The following is a 26,945-nucleotide window of genomic DNA, read 5'->3' as shown; positions in this document are numbered from 1 at the left end:
GAGCTGTGCTATAGGTCGCACATGCAGCTTGGATCCCAAGTTGCTGTGGCTGTGGTGCAGGCCAGCATCTGCAACTCCAATTGGACCCCTAGCCTGAGAACTGCCATATGCCACGGGCGTGGCCCTAAAAAGACAAAAAAAAAAGAAAAGAAAAAAAAGACTCTCTACAAATGCAAACTCAAGTAGGTAATAACGTAAGATTGAAAAAAAATTTTTTTAATAATAAAAAAATAAAGTCCCTTGGAATGCTGTCCCTGTAGTGAAGTCCAGAAGAAGAATGGAAGTGGCTAGGGAGCTTGGGCATGGAAGGACCTGGAAAGGACTCCAAAGTTAGCTAGCAGAGCATTTGATGAGAAAAGGCAAACCGAGAAACATCAGCATGCGTTTATTCATGTATTCAGTCACTGTCTCAGCAGCTACCTTTCGACCAGCTTGTGTGGGTCGCAGCGATGAGCTAACCATCTGTTGGTGAGATCCCAGGGGCCAGCTGCCCCCCAGGGGCGTTGGGGGGGGGGGAGTCTGTCTTTCCACAGACCCTCCGACCTTACCCAGACAGCAGAGGGAAAACGTAGCTGATGCTCCACGCTGAACCTATTTTTAGATGCTCCATGCTAACTAGCTGCAGATTGTAATATTTTAATTAAACCCCTCTAAACCCTTAAAGTGGTAAATGCCTTTTTGACCTGCTCTCTCTAATTACCTTCGGCATGTTTCAGCAAACAGCAAATGTCATCTAATTTTTGGAAGCAAGCGCAGGATAGATTGAGTGTGAAGCTGAGGGCTTTTGGCAGTAGAACCTGACTTTCCAGGAGAGGTGTGAGGTGTCTGGGAGAGATTAGAAAGGATTCCCTGAAGGGCTGAATCCATGGGTCCTCTTTGCAAAGGTGGACTGTGGGATCATGGTTTGGGTTTTGAGTTTCTTATTCTAATATGTTTAGTAATGTCACTTGACTTGTGTGGTCACGGGGGGAAAAAATCCTATAAAGAAACTTCAGGAAAGGTAGAATAAAGATCCCCGACCCTGAGAAATCTTGGGGAGAATGAGATGAAAGGAATCGCGCGTGGGAGTCCAATAGTCCCAGCTCCCCTTTGTTGATTATTGATGATGCCCCAGGTCCTGAGTGAGCCTTGACATCTGCTATGCTATAGAACCTCATCCTTGACAGGCCTCAGGGGACCAGCATCACTAGTCCCATTTTCCAGGAGAAGCAGCAGAATCAGAGCAGTTTTCTAATTTGACCCAGACTTCAACAACCAGCAATCGGATTTAAAACCCAGAATGTCAGAGTTCCCATTGTGGCTCAGCGGAAACAAATCTGACTAGCATCCATGAGGGTGCAGGTTCGATCCCTGGCCTTGCTCAGTGGGCCAGGGATGCATCGTTGCCATGAGCTGTGGTGTGGGTCACAGACGAGGCTCCGATCTGGCGTTGCTGTGGCTGTGGTGTAGGCCGGTGGCCATAGCTCTGATTCGACCTCTAGCCTGGGAACCTTTTTATGCTGCGGGTGCAGCCCTAAAAAGCAAAAAATTAAAAATAAATAAATAAATAAATAAATAAATAAATAAATAAAACCCAGAATCTCAAGCTGGTAAACCCCACAGCCTGCTCTCCCCTCCCCGTGCCATGCTGCCTTCAGGCTGGGTTGTAGCAAGTACAGTCTGTGAATGTAAGTGTTTCTCAGCACAGAATTCCAGCAGCAATCAGATGCACAGGAGAATGATGGACAGGGTTCCCCTAGGGCTTCGTTCAGACTTGGCTCAGCATTTGAGCTGCAGGTGCAGGACAGGAGCGAGCCACCAGAAGGAACTTCCTCACTGAAGGTGAGGAGCTTACGGAACAAAAGGAACAATTCTGACCCAGGGGTCTTTTGCAAATAACCCCCTGACAACACTCACTCTGCTTCGTTATAACTGTTTTTCACATCAGTTCCCTCTGCTTGCTGGTGCCGCTCCAGGGAAGAGGGACTGTGTCTTAGACATTTTTCTCTCCCCACACTCTGCCTGGCCTGTAATAGGCACTCAATAAGTGTGAGAATGAATGGGTGCAGGAAGGAGCACGTGAAATGAGAAGAGATTAATTCTGTCCTGGAGCCCAGGAGCCAGCTTCCCAGACCCTCCTCGGAAGGGTTTCCTGGGAAAGGTTTATCACGGCCCTGTCCACATGCAGAGAGGATGCTAGGATATTTGCCCCGTCAGAAGAAACCAGATTTGACACCACTTTCATTTTATATACTTAGGCTGGTTGAGTTGGCTCACCGTTTCTTTACTATTAGGCACTTTGCCTACAATTAGGATAAATGGCCATGTGGGCAGCAACAGAACAGGCTCATGGAACTCTTTATTAAAATAGCTGAACACTCGCATTAAAGAATGAAGTGGCTGGAACTAAAGAACACGTTTTTAAAGAAGGCAAACACCTAGGTACAATGTAGTACCCTAACCGTTATCAATCACTACTTAATCTAATTAGTTTAGAAGCTATTTTAAAGAGCTTAATTAGATTAAGCTGTGATTGATAACACTTTATATCTACTTGAGGAGAGCACTTCTTCTAATTCACCTTGAATTTTTCTGCTTCCAGTCAAAAGCCTGTTTCAGGCGTGTGCTGAGCTTGGGGAAGGGGTGGGAAGTACTTGGTTGGCCCTGAAATTACTCTGAGTGCCTGGCACCGGGTTGAGCCAGGGATCTCGGCCGTGTCCTTGGGCACAGATGTTCCAGTACCTGGTAGGCCAGCCTTGATAAGGACACCCTGAGATTCTACCTCAGAAGGCTCAAGAGCAAATGGGGGGACATGGAAAGGTCAGCAGAGCAGCAGGTGGGCAGCTTAGCAGGCCCATAGCTGGGACCACCTAGCTTTAGGTCAACATGAGTAGTGCTGCCCCGCACCTTGGTAGAGATGAGGTGCGGGATCATGGTGGAGTCAGGGTAGGTGGGCTTGCTTACCCTGATCATGGAAGTCCATCACTGCCTAGAGAGCCATAGGTCAGGGCCTGTGGGGCTTACCCCACCCCATTGCTCCAGGAGCTGTGACTTCCTTTGAGCCTACCGAGAACTATGGGGCTGGGAGTGGGAGGCAGGGATGGGAACTGGACCTTGTCTAAACTAAAATGCTTGTCTTCCATCTCCTCTCTGCAGCCCGCATGTGTGATGCCCACCTTCGAGGCCCCTCGGGCATCATCACCTCCCCCAATTTCCCCATTCAATACGACAACAATGCACACTGTGTGTGGATCATCACAGCACTCAACCCCGCCAAGGTAAGGCTCTTGGGAAGGATGGGGAGTGTCCTATGGACAGCATTGGATGGGGGAACAGTTGTTCTACCAGGGATTTCAAACCCAGAACGTGGTGGTGGTGGAGACTCTGAAGACAATTATTAAAAATTTTTTATTAAAAATTAAATAGATAAAAAGCATATTTGTAAAATATAAGAGGTAAAGAACATTCATACAGCAAACATCTGAGTAGTTATCTTCCAGCTCAAGTAAAAGGAAAAAAAAAAGCACCATAGTTATTTTAGTGATGTGTGTTCCTCACTAACCTCATTCCATTCCCATCCCTCAAGTCTCCATTACCTCAAATGTATGCTTTATTAGTCCTCTGCTTTTCTTTACAGTTAGCACATAAGTAGGTAGCCCCTAAAAATTCAACATTTAGTTTGCCAGCATCTGAACTTCCTATAAATGTAATCATGTTGTATATAGTCACTCAAAATTATGTCCTTAAGATTTATCTGTGTTGTGTGTTATTTTAGATGGCGACATACATCTTTTGACATCTTTATTTCTCATTTAGTAGTTTTTTTTCCTATAACATGCCCTTTGTTCTCTTATAAATTTTACAAATATCTTGCCAAGTCCACACAATCATCTGTTGGAATCTTTAATTATATCAAAACCACAGATAAATTGGAGAAGAACTGATATCTTTGTGATACTGAGTCTCCCAGTCCATGAATATGGTATATCTTTATTTACTTAGGGCTTCTTTAATGGCTGTCAATAAACTTGAGTAATTTTTTTCCCACTACAAATCTTATATATTTCTTAATGTGTTTATTACTAGATATCCGATATTTGCTGTTGCTTTTATAAATCATGTCTTTTAAAATTGCATTTTCCTCCTGTTCTTGCATAGTGGTTAGACATGCAATTAATTTTTAAGTTTAATTTTTGTGTATAGCAACTCTGCTGTAAAAATTTATCTGCGAATTCTTTGGGGTTTTCTACATAAGGCAGTCATCATCTCTAAAGAATGATGGTTTTATTTCTTCCTTTTCGATTCCTGTACGTTTTCTTCAACCTTTTTCTTGCCCCAGTGTTCTCACTAGAACCTCCAGTATAATGTTAAATCATTGTGATTATGGTGGGCACTTTTGCCATTGTTTGGTGTTAAACAGAATGTTTTACTTTTTCACCATTCAGTATTATGCTTGCTGAAGTCTTTTTTAAAAATTATAGTTCTTTTCTAACCCTAGTCCTTCTCTATGGAATTAATTTCTTTCTGTCCTTTATAGTGAATGGATTTTGAATTTTTTTAAGCACCTTTCTATATCTACTGATAGAATCATATGATTTTCTCCTTTATTCTCCTCTGTGGTGAATTCCACTGGTTGATTTCTATAATGTTAATCCAATCTTGCATTCCTAGGATTAAACCCAACCTGGTCATTTAGTATTATCATTTTTAAATATGCCTATATTTGATTTGCTAATATTTCATCTAGTAATTTCATCTGTTTTGTGTACACACACACACACACACACACCAAATTTCTGTGTCAAGATATTGCTTGCCTCATACAATGATTGTTTTCTCTCTTTCTATCCTATGGCATTACTATTATTATTATTTTTTTTTGCCTTTTTGTCATTTCTTGGGCCGTTCCCACGGCATATGGAGGTTCCCAGGCTAGGGGTCAAATCGGAGCTGCAGCTACCAGCCTATGCCAGAGCCACAGCAACGCGGGATCCGTGCCACGTCTGCAACCTACACCACAGCTCACGGCAACGCCGGATCGTTAACCCACTGAGCAAGGGCGGGGCCAAACCCACAACCTCATGGTTCCTAGTCGGATTCGTTAACCACTGCGCCACGACGGGAACTCCCCTATGGCATTATTAGTGGAAGATTGAAATTACTTTTGCCTTAAAAATTTGGTGGAACTTTTCAGCAAACTCTCTAGGCCTGGTGTTCCTTTATTGGAAGAGTTTTAAACTGTATACAATATTTTTAATGACTAAAGAACTATTTAGATTATTTTTATTCTTGAGTCCATTTTATTAAATTTTCAAGTTTATTGGTTATAAAAATATGCATATTATCTCTTATTATATCTTTAAACCCTTTTTAATTTCTCATTTTGTATTTTTTTAATCAGTATTGCCAGACAGTTCACATTTTGTTATTTTTTTCAAAGACTGAGTTTGTCTTTTTTAATACTTCTTTTAATATTTTTATTTTCTATTTCATCAATGTCTACTATCTGTATTTTTCTTCTATTATATTTAGGTTTGTTCTACTATTCTTTTGTTAGCATCTTAATTTTAATCCTTAATGACTTTTCCACCCTATTTAAGCATCTAAGGCTTTAAATTTCCCTCAAAATTATTTGGCTACATTCCCACAGGTTTTCTTGTTTAGTATTTTACTATGGTTTACTTCTGAATATTTTCCAATTCCATTACCTTTCATCTTCAACCATAAGTTATTTAGAAATATTTCTTAATTTCTAAATGAAGGATTTTTCCAGCTGATTTTTTTTTTTTTTTTTTACCAATTCTAAAGCTTGTGGTCAGAGAAAATTGTCTGTAGTTGAATCACTTGAAATTTGTTGAGAATTGCTTTTCGAACCAGAAATGGTCATTTTTCATATATATTCCGTGTGTGCTTGAAAAAATAAACTGTATATTTTCCAGTTTTTAAATTATAACATATACATTACATCAAGCTTGTTAATTGTGCTTATATCTTTTATATCTTCATTGATTTTGTCTTCTTGATTGGGAGGCATATTAAAACCTCCCACTGTGACGGTGGGTTTATCTATTATTCCTTGAAGTTCTATCAATTTTTTACTTTGTATATTTTGAGACTTTGTTATTAAAGCATGCAAGTTGAGAATTGTGCATCTTTCTGGTGAGTTGAACTTTTTCAAAAATAATTATGTAATGACTGTCTTCATCTATAGTAATGTTTTTGACCTATTATGTTAGCTTTCTTTTAGTTTTTGTCTGGTAAATCTTTTCTATTCTCTTGCTTTAAACCTTTCTTCTTTCTTATGCTTTATATATGACCTCTGTTTAGCTGGATTTTTAAAAATCTACCCTGACAATCTATCTTTTAACTAGAAAAGTTAGGCCATTTCAATGATACAACCATTTCTATTCTTGTATGGTTACCTAAGAAATATGGATATGCATACTTAATAAAGTCTAGTGTAAATAATAATTTTATATTCCTCCTAAAAAGTCAGAAGTCTTAAAACACTATGGCTTTAATTACTCCCTCCCAATTCACACTCTATGGTGTGTGTATATTTTCATGTTGCCCTGCATTTGCTCAGAAGACATTCTTATTATTGTTTAATAAAACCAAACCAATGTCGATTTTGATTTACTCACACATTTACTGCTACTTTGTTCACTTTTCCTTCTTGCACATCAGTCCTTCTCTATGGAATTAATTTCTTTCTGTCCAAAGTACATGCTTTAGAATTTATTTTCCTGTTGATGACAAACTTTCTTAATTCTTGCTTTGTGTTAAAATGTCTCTTCCCTCCTTGTTTTTGAAAGAACATTGGCATGCATGAGATAATTGATTCTTGGTTAATAATTAAATGGTTTTTGCACATGGAAATATTATTCCAGTGTCTTCTAGCTTTCATTGTTGCTGCAAGTTTATTGTCATTCCTTTGTATGACATTCCTCTGGCTGCCATTATGGTCTTTTCCTCGTTTTTAGTGCCCTACAAGTTTCACTATCATATGCCTACTTGTAGTATTTATCTTACTTTATTTTATTAAGTTTCTTGAATCTGTGGACTTCATCTTTCATCAGTTTGGGAAAATTTTTAGCCTTTATTGTTTAACTGTTGTCTTTCCGTTATTCTCTCTCTTTTCTTGCTTCTGGAAGTCTGACGAGGCACATTAATATTCCTCATTCTATCTTCTTTGTTTCTTAACTTCCATCATTTTCTCTCTTTCATTCTATTCAGTAATTCCAATTCAGTTATGTATAACTGAATTCAATGGCTGTTGAATTCATTCACTGACGATATATTTTAATTTCAAATATCGTTTTCAGTTTATGTAGCCCTACTTGTTCCTTTTTGACATGCTTTTTGATTTTATTTTATACTCTCTTGCTCCTTACACATATGTTTAAATCTTTCTTTACTTAAATATATTAAACATATTTTTTAATGTTCTGTGTCTGTTAATCCCAGTATGTGAAATCTTTGCAAGTCTCACTCTGTTGCCTGTTGTTTCTCACCTCTGGCCCCCAGAACCATCATGTCTCTTTCTTTGTTTTGTAATTTTTGACGATGTGATTAGAATCATACATTTGTGGAAATTCTTTCAGACTTGAGGAGAAGGTGATATATTTGCTTCTACTCAGTTCAGACTAAATTTTCAGTATGAAGCTTTCAAACCACCCAAGTAATCTAAAGGCTGCAAACCCATGTGAAGGCAGACTTATTGTGATGGAGTCTCAGGGGAAGTTTTCTGCTTGCTGTTCACTCCGTGTCAAGGTCTGAGATAAATAATCAGCCTCCTGATCCACCCAGAGGGTAGCAGTGCCCCAGGAGAAGGAAGGTAGCCTTATTGCTGGTTCCTACTCACACTAAGAGTGCAGCTTTAACTAGCTCCGCTTTGTTCAGGGCTGTCATACGAGAGGCCTCAACCCTGATGGGCCCTGACCTTTTCTCCTACTCCCTCTTCTCTTCAAGGCCCTGAAAACCAAAGCTCTACTTCACCCATTTTTTTCTTTTTCTTTTTAGGGACACACCTGCAGCATATGAAAGTTCCCGGGCTAGGGGCTGAATCAGAGCTGTAGCTGCTGGCCTGTGCCACAGCCACGGCAACGCTGGATCCAGGCCCTATCTGCAACCTACACTGCAGCTCACAGCCATGCCAGATCCTTTAACCCACAGAGTTCATTATACTTACTAACTTACAAAAAGCTTTTTTTTTTTCTTTTTAAATTTTAATCAACATTTTAAAATTTTCTCAAGAATGCCTAGGACCAGAATCCTCATTGTGGCTTAGTGGGTTAAGACTCTGACTAGTACCCATGAGGATGTGGGTTCCATCCCTGGCCTCACTCAGTGGATTAAGGATCTGGCATTGCCACAGGCTGAGGTGTAGGTCACAGATGTGGCTTGGATCTGGCATTGCTGTGGCTGTGGTGTAGGCTGGAAGCTGCAGCTCTGATTTGACCCCTAGCCTGGAAACTTCCATATGCTGCAGGTGCAGCCCTAAAAAGAAAAAAAAATATATATTGAATACCTAGGACCACAGTCCTTAGAACACTGGAAACGGATTTCCTCTGCAAGTCATTTTACAAAGAAAGATTCCTATTTTATCAAACCATGTGATGATGAACCTAGCCAATGGAGAAGGATGCTGCAGCCACACAGGGATGGAGATGGAGGCTAACCTAGACGAAGGACCTTCTACCATGGAGTTATTAAGTTGTCGACTGGAAGGCTCTGTCTGGGGCATTGTTAAAGATACTTACTTCTGTATTCTTTTGAACCTGAAGGTGAGGTACAGGGGAAAGTGTAGGTAAGGCCTGAAAATTTTCTGAGAAATAGCTTGATATACCCGCAGAAGTCCTAGTCTTGGCTGGTATGTGGAGGTCAGGGGCCTCACATTGGTCACTACTCCGCATGCCCTGAAGGAGGGCACACCAGCTCAGGGTTCTGAAGCCAGTCCTTCGGAAGGGCACTCCTTCCAAGTCAAGTTGTATAGAAGAGTGTTCTCAGCATCTTCATTGGTTCTTAGGCTTCAAGGAGTTCCAAGGGAGCCCAGAGAGGCTGAAGGGATTTCCTTACTGACACCATGTAGGAGAAGAGCCAGGGAGCATACAGTGCAGGAAGGAGGGTGTAAGTATAGATACTTAAAGTCTAAGACCATGGAATCAGAACTGCCTTCCTGCAAACAGCAGGGAAAATGCTTAGTGTGTTCCTACCCCTGTTCACTGGCCCACAGAGAGATACACATGCATCCAAAGCCTGCTTTCAGTCACCTTTGGGGCATCTCCTTCAGCAAAAATCACAGCCTCTCCAAGTTCACACTGTTTTATAAGATGAGCATTTATTTGTTCTTCGACCATTGGCGTGATCTCTGCCCTTGAGGAACATGCACACAGGAGAGAAGACATGCGTGTAAATATAGAGCTGGAGTTTGCATAAGTGCTAGTGGAGGTGTGTCCAGAGTATGATGAGAAAATCTAGAAAGGAGCTGCTAACTGCCAGGTCAGGGAATGTTTCCCAGAGGAGGCGACGTTTGAACCAAGTCTTAAGGATGAGTAGGCTTAGAAGTGAATATCTCAGAGTGGACACACATGCAAAGGCACTGAGGTTTAAAATAGAATTGAAAATCACTCAACATGCCTATGCCAAAGTGAGGCTGGGGAAGTCAGCAAGATCTAGATCATAGTGAACCCACAGGCTTGGTAAAGAGGCTTTGGTTTTATCCTGAAATAGACTTTTTAGGGTAGAAGGGCTAGGCTGTTGGTAATAACAATCATAGTTATCTCTTGTTGAATGCCCATCATGTGCCAAGCACTGAGCTAAAGCCTTCTGTAGAAATGACTCTGTCTCATTCTCTTCACAGCACAATTAATTAGGTTTTAAAAGATCCATTTGATGGAAGAAGAAACTGAATCACAGCAAGGTTCAAGGTTAGGAAGCTTAGTCATAGCACATAACCTGTAAGTGGCAGCACTGGGATTTAAACCCAGTCTTTGCCCATGAACTTAAGTAGCTGTGCTGTCCTGCTGGATGAAACAAAGTCTCAGAGTAGATGGGAGGGATGGGGGCTAACAGTACCAGGATCAGCCTTGAGAAGGATGAGGTCCACCCTTTCTCCTGAACTGGAGCAGTAGCAGGAAGGTCTGAATTTTTAAAGATTCCTCTGGCAGCAGTAGAGATATTAGGAATACTGGAGGGAGTCAGACTAGTGAGGAATCTGAAACAGTTACCTAAGTTCCAAAAACAGGGTCATTGACCAACCAAGGCTTTGGAAACCTGGTGGGGGAGACAGACTTAAGGGAATTTAAGGAAGGTGATGGAACTTAGTGGCTGATTGGATGTAAGGATGGAGGAAGAAAGGTCTCAGTCAGCGTTGTGTCCCAAGTGACCAACAGAGTTCCTAGCATGCAGTAGGCACTTAGTACACATTCATCGCACAGCTGGATGATGACTCGGTGCCTTCTCACTGGGACCAATGGGAGGCTTTAAAAGGTTTGCAAAAGGAGGAACATGCTTGGCGGCAGTCAGGAAGGACACGTGGCACCTTTGACATGCCTGTGTTTCATCCAATGATACTGGGATACACTGATTGAAAACTGGATCAATTTGGATTCGAGAGAGATTTGTGTTAGTTCATCAGCACACGATTGGAAACAGAAGCATAAGGAGTGGAAAGAGCAGAGAGTGAGAAGATTCGGGAGGGATCTGGGGACTCCATCCTTAAAGATGAAGGAGATCCAGTGAGAGAAACAGAAAGAACAGTCAATGAGGCTGCAAATCAGGAAGAGTTTCCTGCCAGGATCCACCTGACGATGGCCGTGATGAACAGGGTCCTGTTGGAGAAGGACTGGAAAGAGACTGTGGCTTTGGGCTTTGGAAGAAGACCTTTCAGTGGAGCTTGGGGGGTAGAAACAACAGTGGGGGGGGAGTGAATGGATGAGGGGGGAGCTCTAGAGGCCAGGCATGTAGACAGCCCTTTTGACAACTTCATGATGAAATGAGAAAAGGAAAAAGGGTACAGGGGTGGGCTCTTGTGAACAGAGAGCTTTGGGCTGCCTCGGGGGTGTTTGTTTAGGCTATTGGGATTTTGAGTATGTTCCCAGGCTGAGGGTGAAGCAAGCGCACAAGAAGAGAGCAAAGACTTGGGGAAGAGGGTGATGAGGGACGGGAGGATCTAGAGAGAGTGAGAGGCCAACTGGGCTGAGAATGCGGGGGTTCCTTCCACATGGAACAGGTGGAGGACCGCGCTGTCGGGAGAAGGCGCTGAGAGTTTTGCCTGCAGGGGTGGAGACTAGGACCTATGTCCCTGGGTCTCCATATAATCATGGATGATTATGCATCCCAGGGAACTGTGCATGTGTGGGCACGAGGACTCTCCCTGGAATTTCATCCCTTTTGCAGGACCTTTCCTGCTTGAGCTTGAGAGAGAGCTGGGAATGTTCCAGGGACGAGGGCCCCCAAGAGCAATACGAAGGTCCAAAAGATGATCTGGCGTGGGAATGGCTGAGACCCAATGTCAAGGTACCAGCCTTGACCGAGCACCCAGAGCCTATGCAGCTCTTCACTGTGGGAACTAGAACTGAGTTCTGTTGGGGAGGCAGGTGTCAGGTGTGTCTCTCCTCAGTAAGAATAAAACAATTAAAGCCACCCTAGTCCATCCAGAGAAAAGAGAAAAGAAGGCTCAGAGCCAGTGGCACTGACCGACTCAGTACGCAGCACCCATGCTCCCTTAGACTGGGCGGCCTTGAGATACGCGAGTCCTGCCTTGGGCACTTGGGCTAGCTTAGTTTTTATAGTCATTCTGCTGACAATAACACTCCTCAAATTTGGTTAATCATCAGAAATACTTGGAGGGACTGTAAAGACAGAAATTCCAAAGATTTTTCCTCAAAGATCGGATTCAATGGCTCTGGGGTGGGAACTTAGAAGATATATATATATATAGGCTTTTTGGCTTTTTCTAGAGCCGCTCCCGCAGCATATGAAGGTTCCCAGGCTAGGGGTTTAATCAGAGCTGTAGCCACCGACCTACGCCAGAGCCACAGCAACGCGAGATCCGAGCTGCGTCTGCAACCCACACCACAGCTCACGGCAACGCCGGATCCTTAACCCACTGAGTGAGGCCAGGGATCGAACCCGCAACCTCATGGTTCCTAGTCGGATTCGTTAACCACTGAGCCACGAAAGGAACTCAGCACCCTAGTGGTTCAGACCAGCACCCTAGTGGTTCAGACCAGCCTAGCTTGTGTCATAAATAACAACCCTCTTCCCTCCCAGCAAAGCACGCAGGGCCCACCTGCCCCAGCCCCCTCAGGCAGCCCCGGCCTCAACCACCCTGAACTTCTGGCACATTGATGGCCCTGGCCCTTTAAGACCTTCTTCCAGGGCATCCTATCCAAGTGCCCCTTCCCTTCTCCTCCCAGCAAATTCCCATCCCCTTTTGAGACACGGTTCAGAGACCACTAATTCCTAATTCCCCCAGGTCTTGGTCCCGCCTCTGTTCCTCAGCTCCTGTTGATGACCTTGCATGGCCTTGAGAAGTTCTTGCCCCCATAGCTCATCAGCGTCCTGAAAGCAGGGATGCCCTCTGGTTTATTTCTCCTGCCGTTAGCACAGTACCCAGCAGAGGAGCCCAGTAGCTGTTTGACTCCCTTCCTACCTGATGGAGGAGACCTGCCTGCATCACGAGGCTCCTTGGGTGGGGCCCCGCCCGCAGGGGGCCCCAGAGCCTCCTCCTGTTAGAGCCTTTCCGCTCAGCATCAGCAAAGACGTGACTGATGAAATTTCCATGGTCAGGCCTGAAACCCAGTCCTGCGTCCATGTCCCCTCCCTACACACATCGGCCTTTCCCAGCTTCTCAGTTAGGAACTCAAGACACATGATTCAATTTGCAGGTGAGCCTCGCTGGGTTTGATCTGGACTGCTAATCCTCCTTTGCTAGAAATGAAGTAAAAGGCAGGCCAGAGAGAAGGAGAGAGACAGTTGGGAGGGAGTCGGGGGAGGAGGCACGGGAGAAGGAAAGGCCTGGAAGGGAGAGAAAGGAAGTGCATCTCAAGAACTTCAAAGCCAAAGATAACAGCGGCTTGATTATTCACTCCTTGGGGAGTATCAGTGTCACTCTTCCCTTCGTAGACCCAAAGAACTGAGAAATGACTCTCCAGGCAGTGATCACTCTCGTGCAAATGTCAGGAACCCATACGTGGCCCATGTGTTCACTCACTTATTCATTCAGCAAACATTGACTCTCGCGCTGTCTGTGCTAGGCCCTAGGCGAGATGCTGGCTGGTGATCAGAGAGGTTTTCCCTCAGTGCCCCTACAGCCCAGTCCTCATGACTGGACCACCCTAGAGGGACCCTCGCTGGCCCCTCCAAGTCCTCACCCAGATCCCTTTCCTTTCACAGTTGTCTTCATGTCACAGCATATCTTGGTGTGCCTCTTCCTTAGAGCTGGCTGGGCCCGTGCCCGCATGCCCTCCTCTATTCGCAAAGATAAGGCCCGGTCCCCGCTCTAGCCGGGACTTTGTGTCCCTCTCATTTGCCCCCTCCTGTGCTCCCCTGATTTCAGCACTAACACACTGGGCTGCATATCTCTTCTTCTAGACTGTGAGGCCTCAGGGCAGTGGCCGTGATGGTCCTTGCTGCTGTTGCCTCTCCAAAGCCCAGAACATGTCAAGAGCATATTCACTGTGGAATAAATAAATGAATCCACCAATCCCTGAGCAAATGAATGGATGAAAAGACTTACTACTCTTGGAGCCACCAAAATTAAACCTGAGGTGGTGACCTAAGTTCCAGAATCTCTGACAAAGTTTCTCCACCTCTGCCCCTCGGCTGTCTTAACCAGCATCCTCAAAAGCCTTCTTCAGAGGCGCTTGGAGGCCTCTCTGCTTGAACTCCTGAGGGGTCGCACCAGCCCCTCCATGGGCCTCCCCTCCTCCCCACCGCAAGAGCCCGTGGGATCCAGCCCTGCCCTGGGCCCTCGGCAAGATCTGGGCTGGAGTCACCATGCAGGCCGTGCCTGGGGAAAGGGAGGGCCCTTCCTTTCAGGGAGCTAATGGTCTGACAGCAGCATTAGGCAACAGAGGCAAGAGGGGAGGCCAGGGTCAGCCCTCAGGAGCCCAGAGATGTACCCTGAGGGGGAATAGAGAAGCAGGCCTAGAGCCCAGCAATGGGGAGCTGACCCGCTGGGAAGGGGCAGAGGCAGGCCGTGTAAACCTAGCATTTCCCTGCTGAGAAGCTGAGCTTTATCCTGAGGGTCAAGAGTTGGTAAACTCTTCCGCAGGTGATGAAGCCTTTCTTCAGAACCCATCGTCATTCGGTCACAATTGGCCGTCAGTTGCAGAAAACGGCTCAGCAGAAGCTGAACCAAAACAGATTATTTCCCTCCCATCCCAAAGGTGCAGAGGGAAGACTTCCAGGCTGGTCTGGCAGTGCTCTCAGTGTCCTCCAGCATCTCCTATTTTCCCCTCCGCCATTTCTTGCATGTGGCTCTTGTCCTCATGATCACAAGAAGGCTGCTCCATCTCTGTCCTCACATCTGTAGTCCAGGAAAACAAGGAGAAAGGTGGGAAAAATGCCCTGAGGACTTCTCAGCTTGTGGCTCACGCTTAGCATCCTGTCACTTCACTATCCTTAGTTCTCAGGTTAGCCAGCTACACTGTACTCTTCAGACAAAGCTATTAAGAATGGGTAGGAGTTCCCATCGTGGCGCAGTGGTAACGAATCCGACTAGGAACCATGAGGTTGCAGGTTCGGTCCCTGCCCTTGCTCAGTGGGTTAACGATCCGGTGTTGCCGTGAGCTGTGGTGTAGGTTGCAGATGAGGCTCGGATCCCGCATTGCTATGGCTCTGGCGTAGGCCAGTGGCTACAGCTCCGATTAGACCCCTAGCCTGAGAACCTCCATATGCCGCGGGAGCGGCCCAAAGAAATAGCGAAAAGACAAAAAAAAAAAAAAAGAATGGGTAAACAGGAATTCCCATTGTGGCTCGGTGGGTTAGGAACCCAACATAGTGTCGGTGAGGTTTGATCCCGGGCCTCTCTCCATGAGTTAAAGATTCGGCATTGCCACAAGCTGCCGTGTAGGTCGCAGAGGCAGCTCGGATCTGGCGTGTTGCTGTAGCCGTGGTGTAGGCTGGCAGCTGCATCTCCAATTCAACCCCTAGCCTGGGAACGTCCATATGCTGAGGGTGTGGCCATAAAAAAAAAAAAAAAAAAAGAATGGGTCAAGAGTGGGAGGGACATTGAGTGAACCACTCGCTGTTATCTGTCACAGAATCCCAAAACATGAACCAGATCTAAAGGAGCTGCTTTGGCTGGAGAAAGGCCCTGGCCCCTCTGGTTCTTTCCCCACCTTTCTTTGTGCCTTGTAGTACATTTATGGAACCCTGGGGTGCCTAGGAACCCAGTTTGAAAACCATTGCCCTAGGCTAGTGGTCAGCAAATGGTTTTGGTAAAGAGCCAGATAATAACTATTTTAGGCTTTGAGAACCATGTGAGGTTTCTGTTGCATGTCCTTCTTCATAGTGGTTTATTTATTTATTTTTTAAGCCTTTAAAAATGTAAACACACCTCTTAACTCAAGGGGCCAAACCAAAACAGGCCACAGGCCAGATGTGGCCCAATTCCCAAAATAAGCCTGTGGGCTCTCAGATCCTCTGCAGCCCCACCAAGGCCTTGGGCACAAGCTGGCACCACTGGGATCCCTGTCCTTTGACTGGTGCTGGACAGTGATCAGGAAGCAAGATATGTCCTCCAGGACCAGGGCGGGCACCCTCCATGGTCCCTCTCCCGTCCCCCCTGGTTCTCGGGAAAGGCAGCTGTGTGCAGTAAGCTGTGGTCTCCAAGACTCCCTTTCCCAGCCGCACTCCCTCCCCACAATGAACACAGACCCAGGCTCCCCTAAGCCTCCTCCCACCCCTGGACCCTGGATCCACCTCCCAGCAGGTCTTTCTACCTCCAACCCTTCCTCCATGCCAAGCTATAGCATCCTCTCAACTTCACCCTCGAGCCCACTCTGACCTGCCAGGCAAAGCCAAGTGCAGACTCAGCCAGGCCACACCTCCCTCCCCTCCCCCACTTCGGCTGCCCTCCCTGCTCCTCATTCCCCTGTCCTCCGCTCAGAGCATCTCCCAGATGGAGCCCACACCCTTCTCCATCCTGCAGGGCCCAGCACACCCACCTCCTCCCCCATCCGACTGCCTTTCATCTCTCCCTCCTTTGCCACCCTCCGGCACTCACCATCTGCGCGGTGCCCTCGGCATTTAGATTCTCTTCTCAGTTGTCAGGCGAGTGAGATAACTTATGGGAAGCAGCTAGCTCGGTGCTCAGCATGGGGCAGGTGCTCGGTAATTATATCCTAGTGAAGGGTCCGTTCATTCATTTACCTAATGGGTGCAAATTGGGTGTCTGAGCTGTGTGCACACGTGCCTCTTTGATCATGCCTATTTCATGCACTGCCACTCTCCTGTCCCAGAAAAACACTGTCCAGCTTGTTGGATCTGCATGTTACTTAATGAATCATTATAGGATCCTGTCTTTAAACAAGGGCCAAAGAGAAGGGGGGGGTGGGGGGAATGAAAGCACCAGTACATTGTGCACTGCGGCCCATCCCAAAGCTTCAACGGGGTGCGTGTTGTCCAGCTACTTGGTGTAATTAGCTCCTCTGTTAAGGTCAGACGCTCTAAAATGCAGCTCACATCAGTGGCTGCTCTAATCGGTGATGTAAATCACTTCAAGGCTCTGGGTTCTGGCCTTCAAAGCAATGTGTTCCCATTATAGACCTACTAATCACATGCTCCCTGTTTTGGTGGTGGCTTGGCGAGCTGGCTGGTGACAATGGCAAGAATGTACAGCCAGGACCCTGACTCCCTGCAGAAGCCAGGCCCCTCCGTCTGCAGAAGGCATGACTGGCCTTGCAGTATTTTATGACCAAGTGTTGACTGAGCTGGGTCTCTGTGGGTCCAGAAAAAAGAGCTGAGGGGGGGTTGGGAGGATAAGTCATGGTCCCTATCTGGGGACCTGAGACCTCGCTGGAGTGCAGCGAGCATGGCAAAGAGCCTGGCCCCTGGCTGCCTGATGAGTCCCAGTTCTACCACTTAGCTGTGTGATCTCAGGCAAGTGGCCTAACATCTCTGTGCCTGGGCTTTCCCATGTGTAAAATGGAGGTATTCATAGCGGCTGTTGTTGTTGTGAGTCTTACGTGAGTTGATGAGTATAAAGGGCTCAGAACAGAGTCAAGTACATTATGAGTGTCAGCTCTTACAGTGACGAGATCTCTCAAGAGATGTTCAAAAACCGTGATTAAGTGTCTCAAAGACTCTCCCAGACCCGGGGTCAGCAAAATACCACCTCGAGCCAAATCCAGTTCATTGCTTGTTTTTGCAAACTTTTATTGGAACACAACCACACCCATTCATATGCACATGCTTGTACGTGGGTTAGGGCTGTACATGCTACTTGGGTGTACGCAGCCATGGCTCCATTCATCCTGTGACAGCAAAGCTGGGTCTCTGCGACGGACATCAGATGGAATGCACAGGGGCAAATATTTACTCCCTGGCCCTTTAAGGGAACAGTCTGCCCACCTTTGTTCTAGATGGTATCTCCTGTGAGGGGTCCAAGAGCCTGGCAATCCATCCACACTGGAGAGTCAGGAAAAGTTTGGAAAGCTTTCTCCTATTCAACATTGTCTGAGCCCCTGGCACGTGCCTCGCACACCAGTGGATGCTGGCAGGTCAGAGGCCATGAGACCTGGCCCCTGCCCTCCAGGGGGCTCATGGTATGGTGGAAGACCAGTTGCCAGGTCAGTCACAGGTAAGTCCTGACACAGAGCAAGGAGGAAGGGCAGTCAGGGAGCACTTGACCAAGAGCTCAAGGATGTGGAGACATGGCCAGGGGAGCCGGGGCGCAGGAAATGGCAACATCTTTCTGGAAGGCAGGACCGGCTTCCCCTTCCTTCTCCATTTATTGAGCTCCACTCCATTTCGCAAACAGCCTGGGCTTCATCTCCTCCAGGAAGCCTCCTCCAGCCTCCTCCCAGCCAGGGGGACCCCCTCGTCCCCGTGAGTGTGCTAGAGGTGGGGAGCCTGCACACACTGTACTGGGCTCGTGCCCAAGGGCTGCACAGGTTTCCTGCTGAGGTACCTGAAGATCCCCTGGGGGAGCTTCCCTCCGAGGGGCTGTTTGGTTTGGACAGGGAAAGCCTGCACAGCTAGGAAGGATGATCCACGGGAATTCTCTAGTCCCTGGGTTATAGAATAGAAAACAAAGAAGCACCTCCAGCCTCCCTACTGGGGGACTGAGCATCTCCATTGCCTTGAGGCCAGACTGAAGCAGACAAGAGACGGAGACTAGATGTTAGGAGAGGGGCCTCTGTGTGTCCTGTCTTCGTGACTAGCACTGTCACCCAGCACCCAGTTGCCCAAACCCGAAACCCGCAAGTCATCCCGATCCTTCCATATCCATCCAATCACACGGCCCTAAAGATGTCAGGCCCTGTCTCTCTTCCACCCCTCCTGCCCCCCTGCATCGCTCACTTAACTGCCACAGAAGCCTCGAGCTGTCCTCACCGCCCCCAGCCTCCCTTCTGCATTTTCCACCTGAGCACCCAGACCTACATTCTCCAGCACTTAGGTGTCCCTGCCACCCACTGTGCAAGACCCTCTGTCCCTCCCCCCCAGGATGAACCCCAGCCGTTTGGGGCAGGGGAGACCACGAAACCCTTTGGACTTAGCTCCAGGCAAACATCTCAAATTCCAAGCGTTTTTGAGTCATCTCCTTGCACTGAGGGCCCATCCACATTGTCCCCCAGAGCAAGGCGGCCTGCCAGCTGTGCTGTTTGTGGACGTACAGTTGACAAGATGCTGACTATTTGTTCTGAAACGTTCCATCTCTGCCCCAGCTCAGCCCTTGTGTACCTGACCCCTCCTGTCCCAGCATCCCCCTTTGACTTGGCTGTCTTCCATAACCTTCCAAATTCTCAGACCACAACCCCCATCGTGAACAGCCCCCGCCCACACTGCTCCCGACTCCCGCCCCCCGACAAGGCTCTGAGATCTGCAAGCCCTCACTGTAGCATCTGTCACCTGGCATTGCAGTTATCAGTTTACTTTTCCGTCTCCCTGTTCACCGAGGACAGGGCCCATGTCGTGCTCCCTGTTGATACGCCCACCTCCTAGGGTGGCATGTGGTGAGTGCTTCATATCTGTGGAAGGCAGGACCAAAGTTAAGAGAGAAGCATCTTGTCGAAATCTCTTTCCCGGAACATTCATTTAATCAAAAAATAAACCAGTGGATGGCGAAAAGCAGGCAGAGGAGAGGCTGAGAGAAACTTCTGCAGGTCCCCCGGGACCAGATAGCTGAGATTCCACATGTGGCCTGAAAATTTGCCACCAATTCCGCGGGGATTTCTATGCATTCAGGCATGAAGGAAGAGTCTAATCATCTCACAGTCGGCCAGATGTGCCTGATGTTGCCATGACAGCCCCCAGAATTGGCCAGATGTGCCGTGATCATCTTTGGAAAACATCAGGGGACCCCAGAGACTCTATGGCCCAGAGAGAAAAAAGTTCACACTCAGAAAGCTGGTGTGGATCGAGGGCCTGTGGGTGGTGTCTTGGGTGCTCTGGGCACTGGGACCTAATGAGGCAACTTCTCGTTATCCTCATGGCTGTGGCGGTCCCTCCTGGCAGCTCCTGCCTGCTCCCTAATCCCGGCTCCCTCCCTAGGTGATCAAGCTGGCCTTTGAGGAGTTTGACCTGGAGAGAGGCTACGACACCCTCACAGTCGGGGACGGAGGGCAGGATGGGGACCAGAAGACAGTTCTCTACATGTGAGTGAAGTGGAACTGGTGGTGGGAAGGGGGAGGAGCCTGCACACCTTGGCTGAGGGCGGTGGGAGTGGCTGGCCAAGTCCCACCTGGTCCCCCCTGACCCCACTCCCTGCCACCAGCCTGTGACAAGGACAGGTGTCCTATAGCACTACTGGTTTCAGCAACAGTCCTTCCATCTCTCTCCACTCCAGCCGAGGAAAATGGAGCTCTGGGCCACATTCCCAGGGCAAGTGCATACAAGGAACAGTCCCTCGGGAGGGAGCAGGGGAAACAGAGGTTTGGCATCTGCACCTGGAGCAGGGCCCTGGGCTGTCTGGGTCAGTGCAGACCCTGCTTCTGCCCCCAGGAGTTTTTCCTCGTGGCCATGTGCATTTGGTGGTCTGCCTTCTAACAGAGACAATGAAAGTGTTTTGCTCATTTCCCTGCATGCTCTGAACTATCTGGAACATGGAGGGTTTCAGGGAATTGGGAGCACGTGGGTATAGTGACCACGTCTTCTGAGCCCAGAGAGGCTGGTTTGATGTGGTCTGGTCCAGGCAAATGACCAGGTCAGGCTGTCCTGGCTTCCATTACACTGGGGATCACCTCTTAGGGGGCATGTGGCTCCTCCTTTGCCCACCGTGGTTAGGCTGGCACGAAAGCAGGAGAACGCTCCTGCCCAGCATCAGAGAGACAGATCTGACCGTATCCACCTCCCCCGCCAAGAAGGAGGAGACCTACTGCGTACTGAGGCCCTGCGATGGGAACTTTCACATCAGTGATCTCATTTCATTCCCACAGAGCCCTGGGAGGAAGGTGCTATTAGCCCTGTTCAACAGGTGGAGAAACTGAGCCCCAAAGGCTGAAAAGATGAGGGGTGGCAGAACCAGCTCTTGAGGTCATGTCTTTTGATGTCAGTCAATGACTGTCCCATGCCCTACCCCTTCCCACCCAGGCTCACGTGATCTGGTTTTAATGCTGAATGAGAAATGGCAACTCAGGGAGTTCCCATTGTGGCTCAATGGCTTAAGAACCTGACTAATATCAATGAGGATGTGGGTTCCATCCCTGGCCTCGCTCTGTGGGTTAAGGATCCGTTGCCTCAAGCTGCTCTGTAGGTCACAGATGTGGCTTGGATCTGGCATTGCTCTGGCTGTGGTGTAGGCCAGCAGCTACAGCTCTCATTCAACCCCTAGCCTGGGAACTTCCATATGCCACAGGTAGGACCCTAAAAAGAAAAAGGAAAGAAATATCCATTCAGTAACAGCTGGCTTATCCAGAAGCTGTTCTGTCCTGGGTGCTTTCTATACTTTCTCCTGGAAAAGATCCTATTAGGGCAGTTGAATGACATTACCCAGCACGTCAAGTGACATGGCTGGGACTTGGGATCTCTCAGGAGAAAGGAGTGGAATGTCAGCCCGAAGGGCACCTTCCCAACTGCCTACTCTCCATTGTATCAGCCAGGGTTCTCCAAAGAAAGAGAACCAATAGGAGATATATATGTGTGTGTGTGTATATATATATATATATATATATATAGAGAGAGAGAGAGAGAGAGAGAGAGAGAGAGGGAGAAGGGATTTATCGTAAGGAATTGGCTTGCATGGTAGTGGAGAGCAGCAAGTCCACAGATCCGCAGGGTGAGTCTGCAAGCTGGGGACCCAGGACCACTGAAGATGTAATTCCAGAGTAAAGACCAGCAGGCTCAAGACCCAGGACGAGCTGATGTTTCCGTTCAGGTTCAAGGTGGGAAAAAAAACAGTGCCCTAGCTGGAAGACAGGCATGCAGAAAGAATTCCCTTTTACTTGGGAGGGAGTCCACCTTTTGTGCCCTTCGGTTCTTCCACTGATTGGACGAGGCCCACCTTCACAGCGGAGGGCAGTCTGTTTGACTCGGTCATCCAAGTTAAATGTTCATCTCATCCAAAACTTCCCTCACAGAAACACCCAGAATAATGTTTGACCACACAGATGTGCACTTTGTGGCCCAAGGAGGTTGACACATAAATGACCCATCATGACCAACCCTGTCCCCTTCTTTTGGTGCAGCCCCATCGCTCACATGCCCTGGTGGGCTGACCTGTGTGGTACGTGAGCTTGATGTGCCCAAGAAGCTAGGATCCCACTCTGCCTCCTCCCTTGTCCCCAGTGTGCTTTGTCATAGAACCCTAGAAGAGCAGAGCTGAAAACACTAGGGGACCGCACCAGTCAACCCCCACATTTATATGGAGTGAAAAGGCTCAGAGAGGCTCAACTACTTGCGCAAGATCCCACAGCAAATGAATGGCAGATCCAGGTCTCTGGACCAGTTCTGTTTGAGATGAGACCCCTACAAGTTCTGTAGCAGCCTGGGGGCTCTCCTACCTCTCCCCCCTCTCAAATCTCTTTAGGCCAGTGTCAATTTCAAAACTTCAAGGAAACACATGCAAAATGGTTGGGTGCCTTTGTTGTCATCTTTGGATCACAGGGAGAAGAACAGAGTCTCGGTTGTCTCTCTTGCTCACCAAGAAGTCAATCCTTACTCCTTATAGAAGTCAGGGCCCCCAGCCCAAGGAGGTCACACAGGCCAGGCTGGGTTGTCCCCGGTGGTCTAGCCCAGCTCCACCCCCATGACACTCATGTCATACTCATCATATCTCTGCAGCCCACTCCACAGCCCCCCTTAAGCTGTGGAGCAGAAATTAGGGACCATTAATCCAGTCACCCCCTCCACAACCCTCCACACCCCATCTGTGCTGGCAGTGTTTCTGGTCTCAGCAGGAAAAGGAGGCCAGGTTTCTTCTGGAAACCCCAGCCTACGCGGTGGACTCTGGCTCTGCCTCTGTCCAGCAGGCTGACCTTGAGAAAGCCACTGCCCGCTTTGCGCTGGGGATAATGAGATCATGGGAGGGAAATTGTCTGACCTGGGTAGGTACCTGGTAAATGTGAGTTGAATCAGAATCCTCTCCATGCTTAAACGCTCTTCTTCAGAAAGAATGTGGCCTGGGGTGGCTGCTGTGTTTTCAGCCTCGTGTCTCCTACTGGAATGGAAGGAGACGCCTCATTAAAAGGCATAACTGGGGAGTTCCCATTGTGGTTCAGCAGTAACAAACCTAACTAGTATCCATGAGGATGCGGGTTCAGTCCCTGGCCCCCTTTAGTGGGTTAACAATCTGGTGTTGCCTTGAGCTGCAGTGTAGGTCACAGACATGGCTTGGATCCCGAATTGCTGTGGCTGTGGTCTAGGCCGGCAGCTACAGCTCTGATTCAGCCCCTAGCTTGGGAACTTCCATATGCCATGGGTGCAGCCCTAAGTACATACATACATACATACGTACATGGCTGGGTCCCAACTGGGGAAGTAGGTTTCTGTCTGTCTTTTTTTTTTTTCCTTTTTAGGGCCACACTGGCAGCAAATGGAGATTCCCAGGATAGGGGTTGAATCAGAGCTACAACTGCCGGCCTATGCCACAGCCATAGCAATGCAGGATCTGAGCCGTGTCTGCGACCTACACCACAGCTCACAGCAATGCCAGATCCCCAGCCCACTGAGCGAGGTCAGGGATCAACCCCAAATCTTCATGGATACTCGTCGGATTCATCCCCGCTGCACCACAACAGGAACTCCCTCTGTCTGTGTCTTTTCTGCCATAGAGTTCACACGAGAGACAGAGGTTGCAGGAGTGCAGCCACACCCCCTGATTAGCTCTGGCTCCAGCTGTCCTGAGCAAGTGCAGACACTGATCTCTCCTCTGAGCCCAGGACTCTGGGCTGGGGAGTTGTGGCTGAGGTGCAAGCTCTGCCTGTGGCCAAAGCGGGGTGACACTGAGTCTCCCAACTCATGTGCATGAGCTGCTGGGCTCAGTGCAGAAACATTGGGGGCCCAGAATTTGCCCAAGTGGGCCTGGCTCCAAGATAGTCCTTTAGATGGGGTCGCTCACACAGTCATTCTCTTGGGGTGCCATGATGGGGTGCACGCCTCTAAATCTCTCTCTCCCGATAGCCTGACAGGTAACTCGGTCCCGGATCTCATCGTCAGCACCAACCATCAAATGTGGCTCCTCTTCCAGACCGACGGCAGCGGCAGCTCCCTAGGCTTCAAGGCTTCTTACGAAGGTAACTGCTCTTGGGGAACCAATGAGTCAGACACTGGGGTCGGGTGTCAGCAAGCCCTGGGTCCAAGTCCTGGCGTTGCCCAGCACTAGCTTCCTCTCCTTAGGCACGTGATTCCACTTCTCTAAGCCCCAGCCTCCTTCTCCAGTGGGTCTCCTGGGCTGTTTTAAGGATTATCTGGGATAAATCACTTAGAAGGCTGGCCTGCAGCCCCAGGCACATGCATCAGTTCCATCCCCAGTTGATACCTGGCTTGTGTGACCTTTGAAAGGTCCCATAAGCTTTCTGAGCCTTGGTTGTTTTTTCAGATCTTTAGACTGGAGATGGTAGATTCTCAGGCTACTCTTTGAGTGTCAGAGTGATGAGTGACTATGTGCACAGAGCTGGGGACAGACACGCACCATTGGTGACTTGAGGAGAATGCGCACAAGGGTGACCTTCAGGTCTTGGTGGGGACAGACATTGAGGGAAGAGCAAACGCTGGGGCCCGAGAGAGACGGTCACTATGACCCCTCCGTGCACTGCCAAAGCCTCTGTTGGTCTATGACTGCTCGTGCAGACCCCCACGGAAAGGGGGGCAAAGGCCATCCCCAAGCATTTGTCAAGGCCCTGGTAGGTATCCCAGCCTGGGCTGGCACTAGGGGAACAGATACATGAGACTTGCTGCAAGGGGCCTGGACTTTTACAGTCAGAGGAGGAAACACATGAGCTGTCATTAAAGCAAGATGATTGCAGCCAACAGAGCCAGGGTGAGCACAGAGAAGGGGCAGCCATCCTTTCTGGGGCATGGAGACAGGCTTTATCAAGAAAGGGAGAGAGTTCCCACTGTGGCTCAGCAGGTTAAGCACCTGACATCATGTCCATGAGGGTGCAGATTCCATCCCTGGCCTCGCTCAGTGGGTGAAGGATCCGGTGTTGCCATGTGCTGTGGTGTAGGTTGCAGATACAGCTCGGATCCCATGTCACTGTGGCTGTGGCGTAGGCTTGTGGCTGCAGCTCCAACTCAACCCCTAGCCTGGGACCGTCCATGTGCCTAAAAGTAAGAAAAAAAAGTGAGCTTTAAGTCTTTTTTTTTTTTTTTTGTCTGTTTGCTATCTCTTGGGCCGCTCCCATGGCATATGGAGGTTCCCAGGCTAGGGGTTGAATCGGAGCTGTAGCCACTGGCCTACGCCAGAGCCACAGCAACACAGGATCTGAGCCGCATCTGCAACCTACACCACAGCTCACGGCAACGCCGGATCCTTAACCCACTGAGCAAGGGCAGGGACCGAACCCGCAACCTCATGGTTCCTAGTCGGATTCGTTAACCACTGCGCCACGACGGGAACTCCAACTTTAAGTCTTTAAAATGACGAGGTGGCTGCTAGAGAGACAGGGGGCCATGGCAGGGGAGAGAAGGCATCCCCCCCGATACAGAGACCCAATCGTTCTCCCTATTCAGGATGATTTGGGGGGAGCAACTCCAGAGGACTCTTGATCCCCCAGCATGTGTCACCAAGCCCCAGTGGACCAAGGGCTCTTCCTGCACCAGGACCTGCACTCCGTCACCAGACTGGGTTCACAGGAGGCATATCTGTGTCCTAGGGCTGCCCTAACAAAGTATCACAGCCTGGATGACTTCAACAACAGGACTGCATTTGCTCCTAGTTCTGGTGGCTGAAGTCTGAACTCAGGGCATCAGAAGGACTGTGCTCCCTCTGAGACTTGGGGTAGAAGCTCCCTGGCTTCTTCTTAGCCTCTGGTGGTGGCCAGCGATCGGGAGCTTGTAGCTACATCTTTCTAATCTCTGCCTCTGTGGTCACACACAACCCTGTGTGTCTCTCTCTCCTCATCTTATAAGGAGCCCAGTCATATTGGACTTGGGGCCCACCTCACCTTAACTTGATTACTTCTGCAGAGACCCTATTTCCAGATGAGGTCACCTGCACAGGGACCAGGGGTGAGGATTTATTTAGCACATCTTTGGGTGAACATGATTCAATCTGCCACAGAAGGCCAGCTCTTCTTTCCTGCAGGAACATGGTCAAACCAGGATATGTCCCCTGGGGGTAAGGTGATGGGTGCTGTGTTCCAAGAGGAGGAAGCATGCATCTCAGGGAGACCAGACAGCAGCTAAAGACCACTTGTTGGGTGACAAGTGCCAAGTTCAAATCCTAGCTCTGTCACTTTCTAGCTCCGTGGCAGGCCTGGGAGCCTCTCTAAGGCTTTGTTTCTTGACCTGTGAAACAGAGGTAATGATACACCATTGGTCACGGGGCTTCTGTGAAGATTCAGTTTAGATAAAGAATGTGAAAACAAAACGGTGTGAGTTACAAGGTGATTAGTGAGTAACTAGGGAGTGAGCCAAAGGTAGTTAATGAATGGGCTCTTCTGAAACATAAAGCTACATACCTGCAGCTCTGAGGCCATGGAAGGAGCACCAGCCAAGCCATCCAGAGACGGTGATTCAGGTCCAGGCCCTGCCCTCACTTCTTTGGAAGTGGGAATGGGTTTAGAATTGAAGTTTCGAAGGTTTCCCCGTTTCTGAACATCTACGGATATTCGGGAGTGAACATTTCCAGAAGTGGGGGGCGGAGGATGATTCTGTGTCATCTACATTCCCCCTAACCTTTCCACATTTGATCCGCGGCTCAGCAAAGACAAAAGTAACACGGGCTTGAGGGCGATGATGGTACAGCAGTCAGCAGACAGTGTGCAGAAAGATCTCAAGGGAGAGAGAGCAGTTGGCTCAATTCCCAGGATAAGATGGAGTGGGAAAAGAAATACCAAGTCCTGTTTGAAGGTTCAAAAAATGAGCTACTAGCATTGATCCCAGGGAGTGAGCTGTGCTTTATTCTACCCTGATCAGGCGTCAGAGCATCGGGCATAGATGTGGGGACCTCAGCTTGAGATGGATAAAGGAGAGGACTTAAAGTCCAGGCCAGTGAAAAAGGTTAATGGCCCCCTGAGTGCTTATTTGGGGGAAAGTGGTCTCAAGGGAGACTGAAGAGTTGTGTCCAAATATTTGAAGGGTTGTTATGTGGGAAAGAGGAATTAGACTTGTTTGGTGTGATTTCACTGCAAGAG

At 48.3% G+C, this 26,945-nt stretch overlaps 1 protein-coding gene across 1 annotated transcript in view; it reads left to right on the top strand.

Moving 5' to 3' along the window:
- CSMD2 (CUB and Sushi multiple domains 2) overlaps nucleotides 1-26,945 on the top strand; it is a 648,967-nt gene that overhangs the window by 334,292 nt on the left and 287,730 nt on the right. The window contains exons 10-12 of the mRNA XM_047793175.1: nucleotides 3,136-3,257; nucleotides 19,705-19,808; nucleotides 23,770-23,882. Of these exons, the coding sequence (XP_047649131.1) occupies nucleotides 3,136-3,257; nucleotides 19,705-19,808; nucleotides 23,770-23,882 (339 nt within the window). The remainder of the gene's footprint in view (nucleotides 1-3,135; nucleotides 3,258-19,704; nucleotides 19,809-23,769; nucleotides 23,883-26,945) is intronic.

The sequence above is a fragment of the Phacochoerus africanus genome, chromosome 8, assembly GCF_016906955.1.
Source record: "Phacochoerus africanus isolate WHEZ1 chromosome 8, ROS_Pafr_v1, whole genome shotgun sequence".
Classification (NCBI taxonomy): domain Eukaryota; kingdom Metazoa; phylum Chordata; class Mammalia; order Artiodactyla; family Suidae; genus Phacochoerus; species Phacochoerus africanus.
Note: the sequence above shows the minus strand (reverse complement) of the source record. Positions and strands in the feature narration are given on the sequence as shown.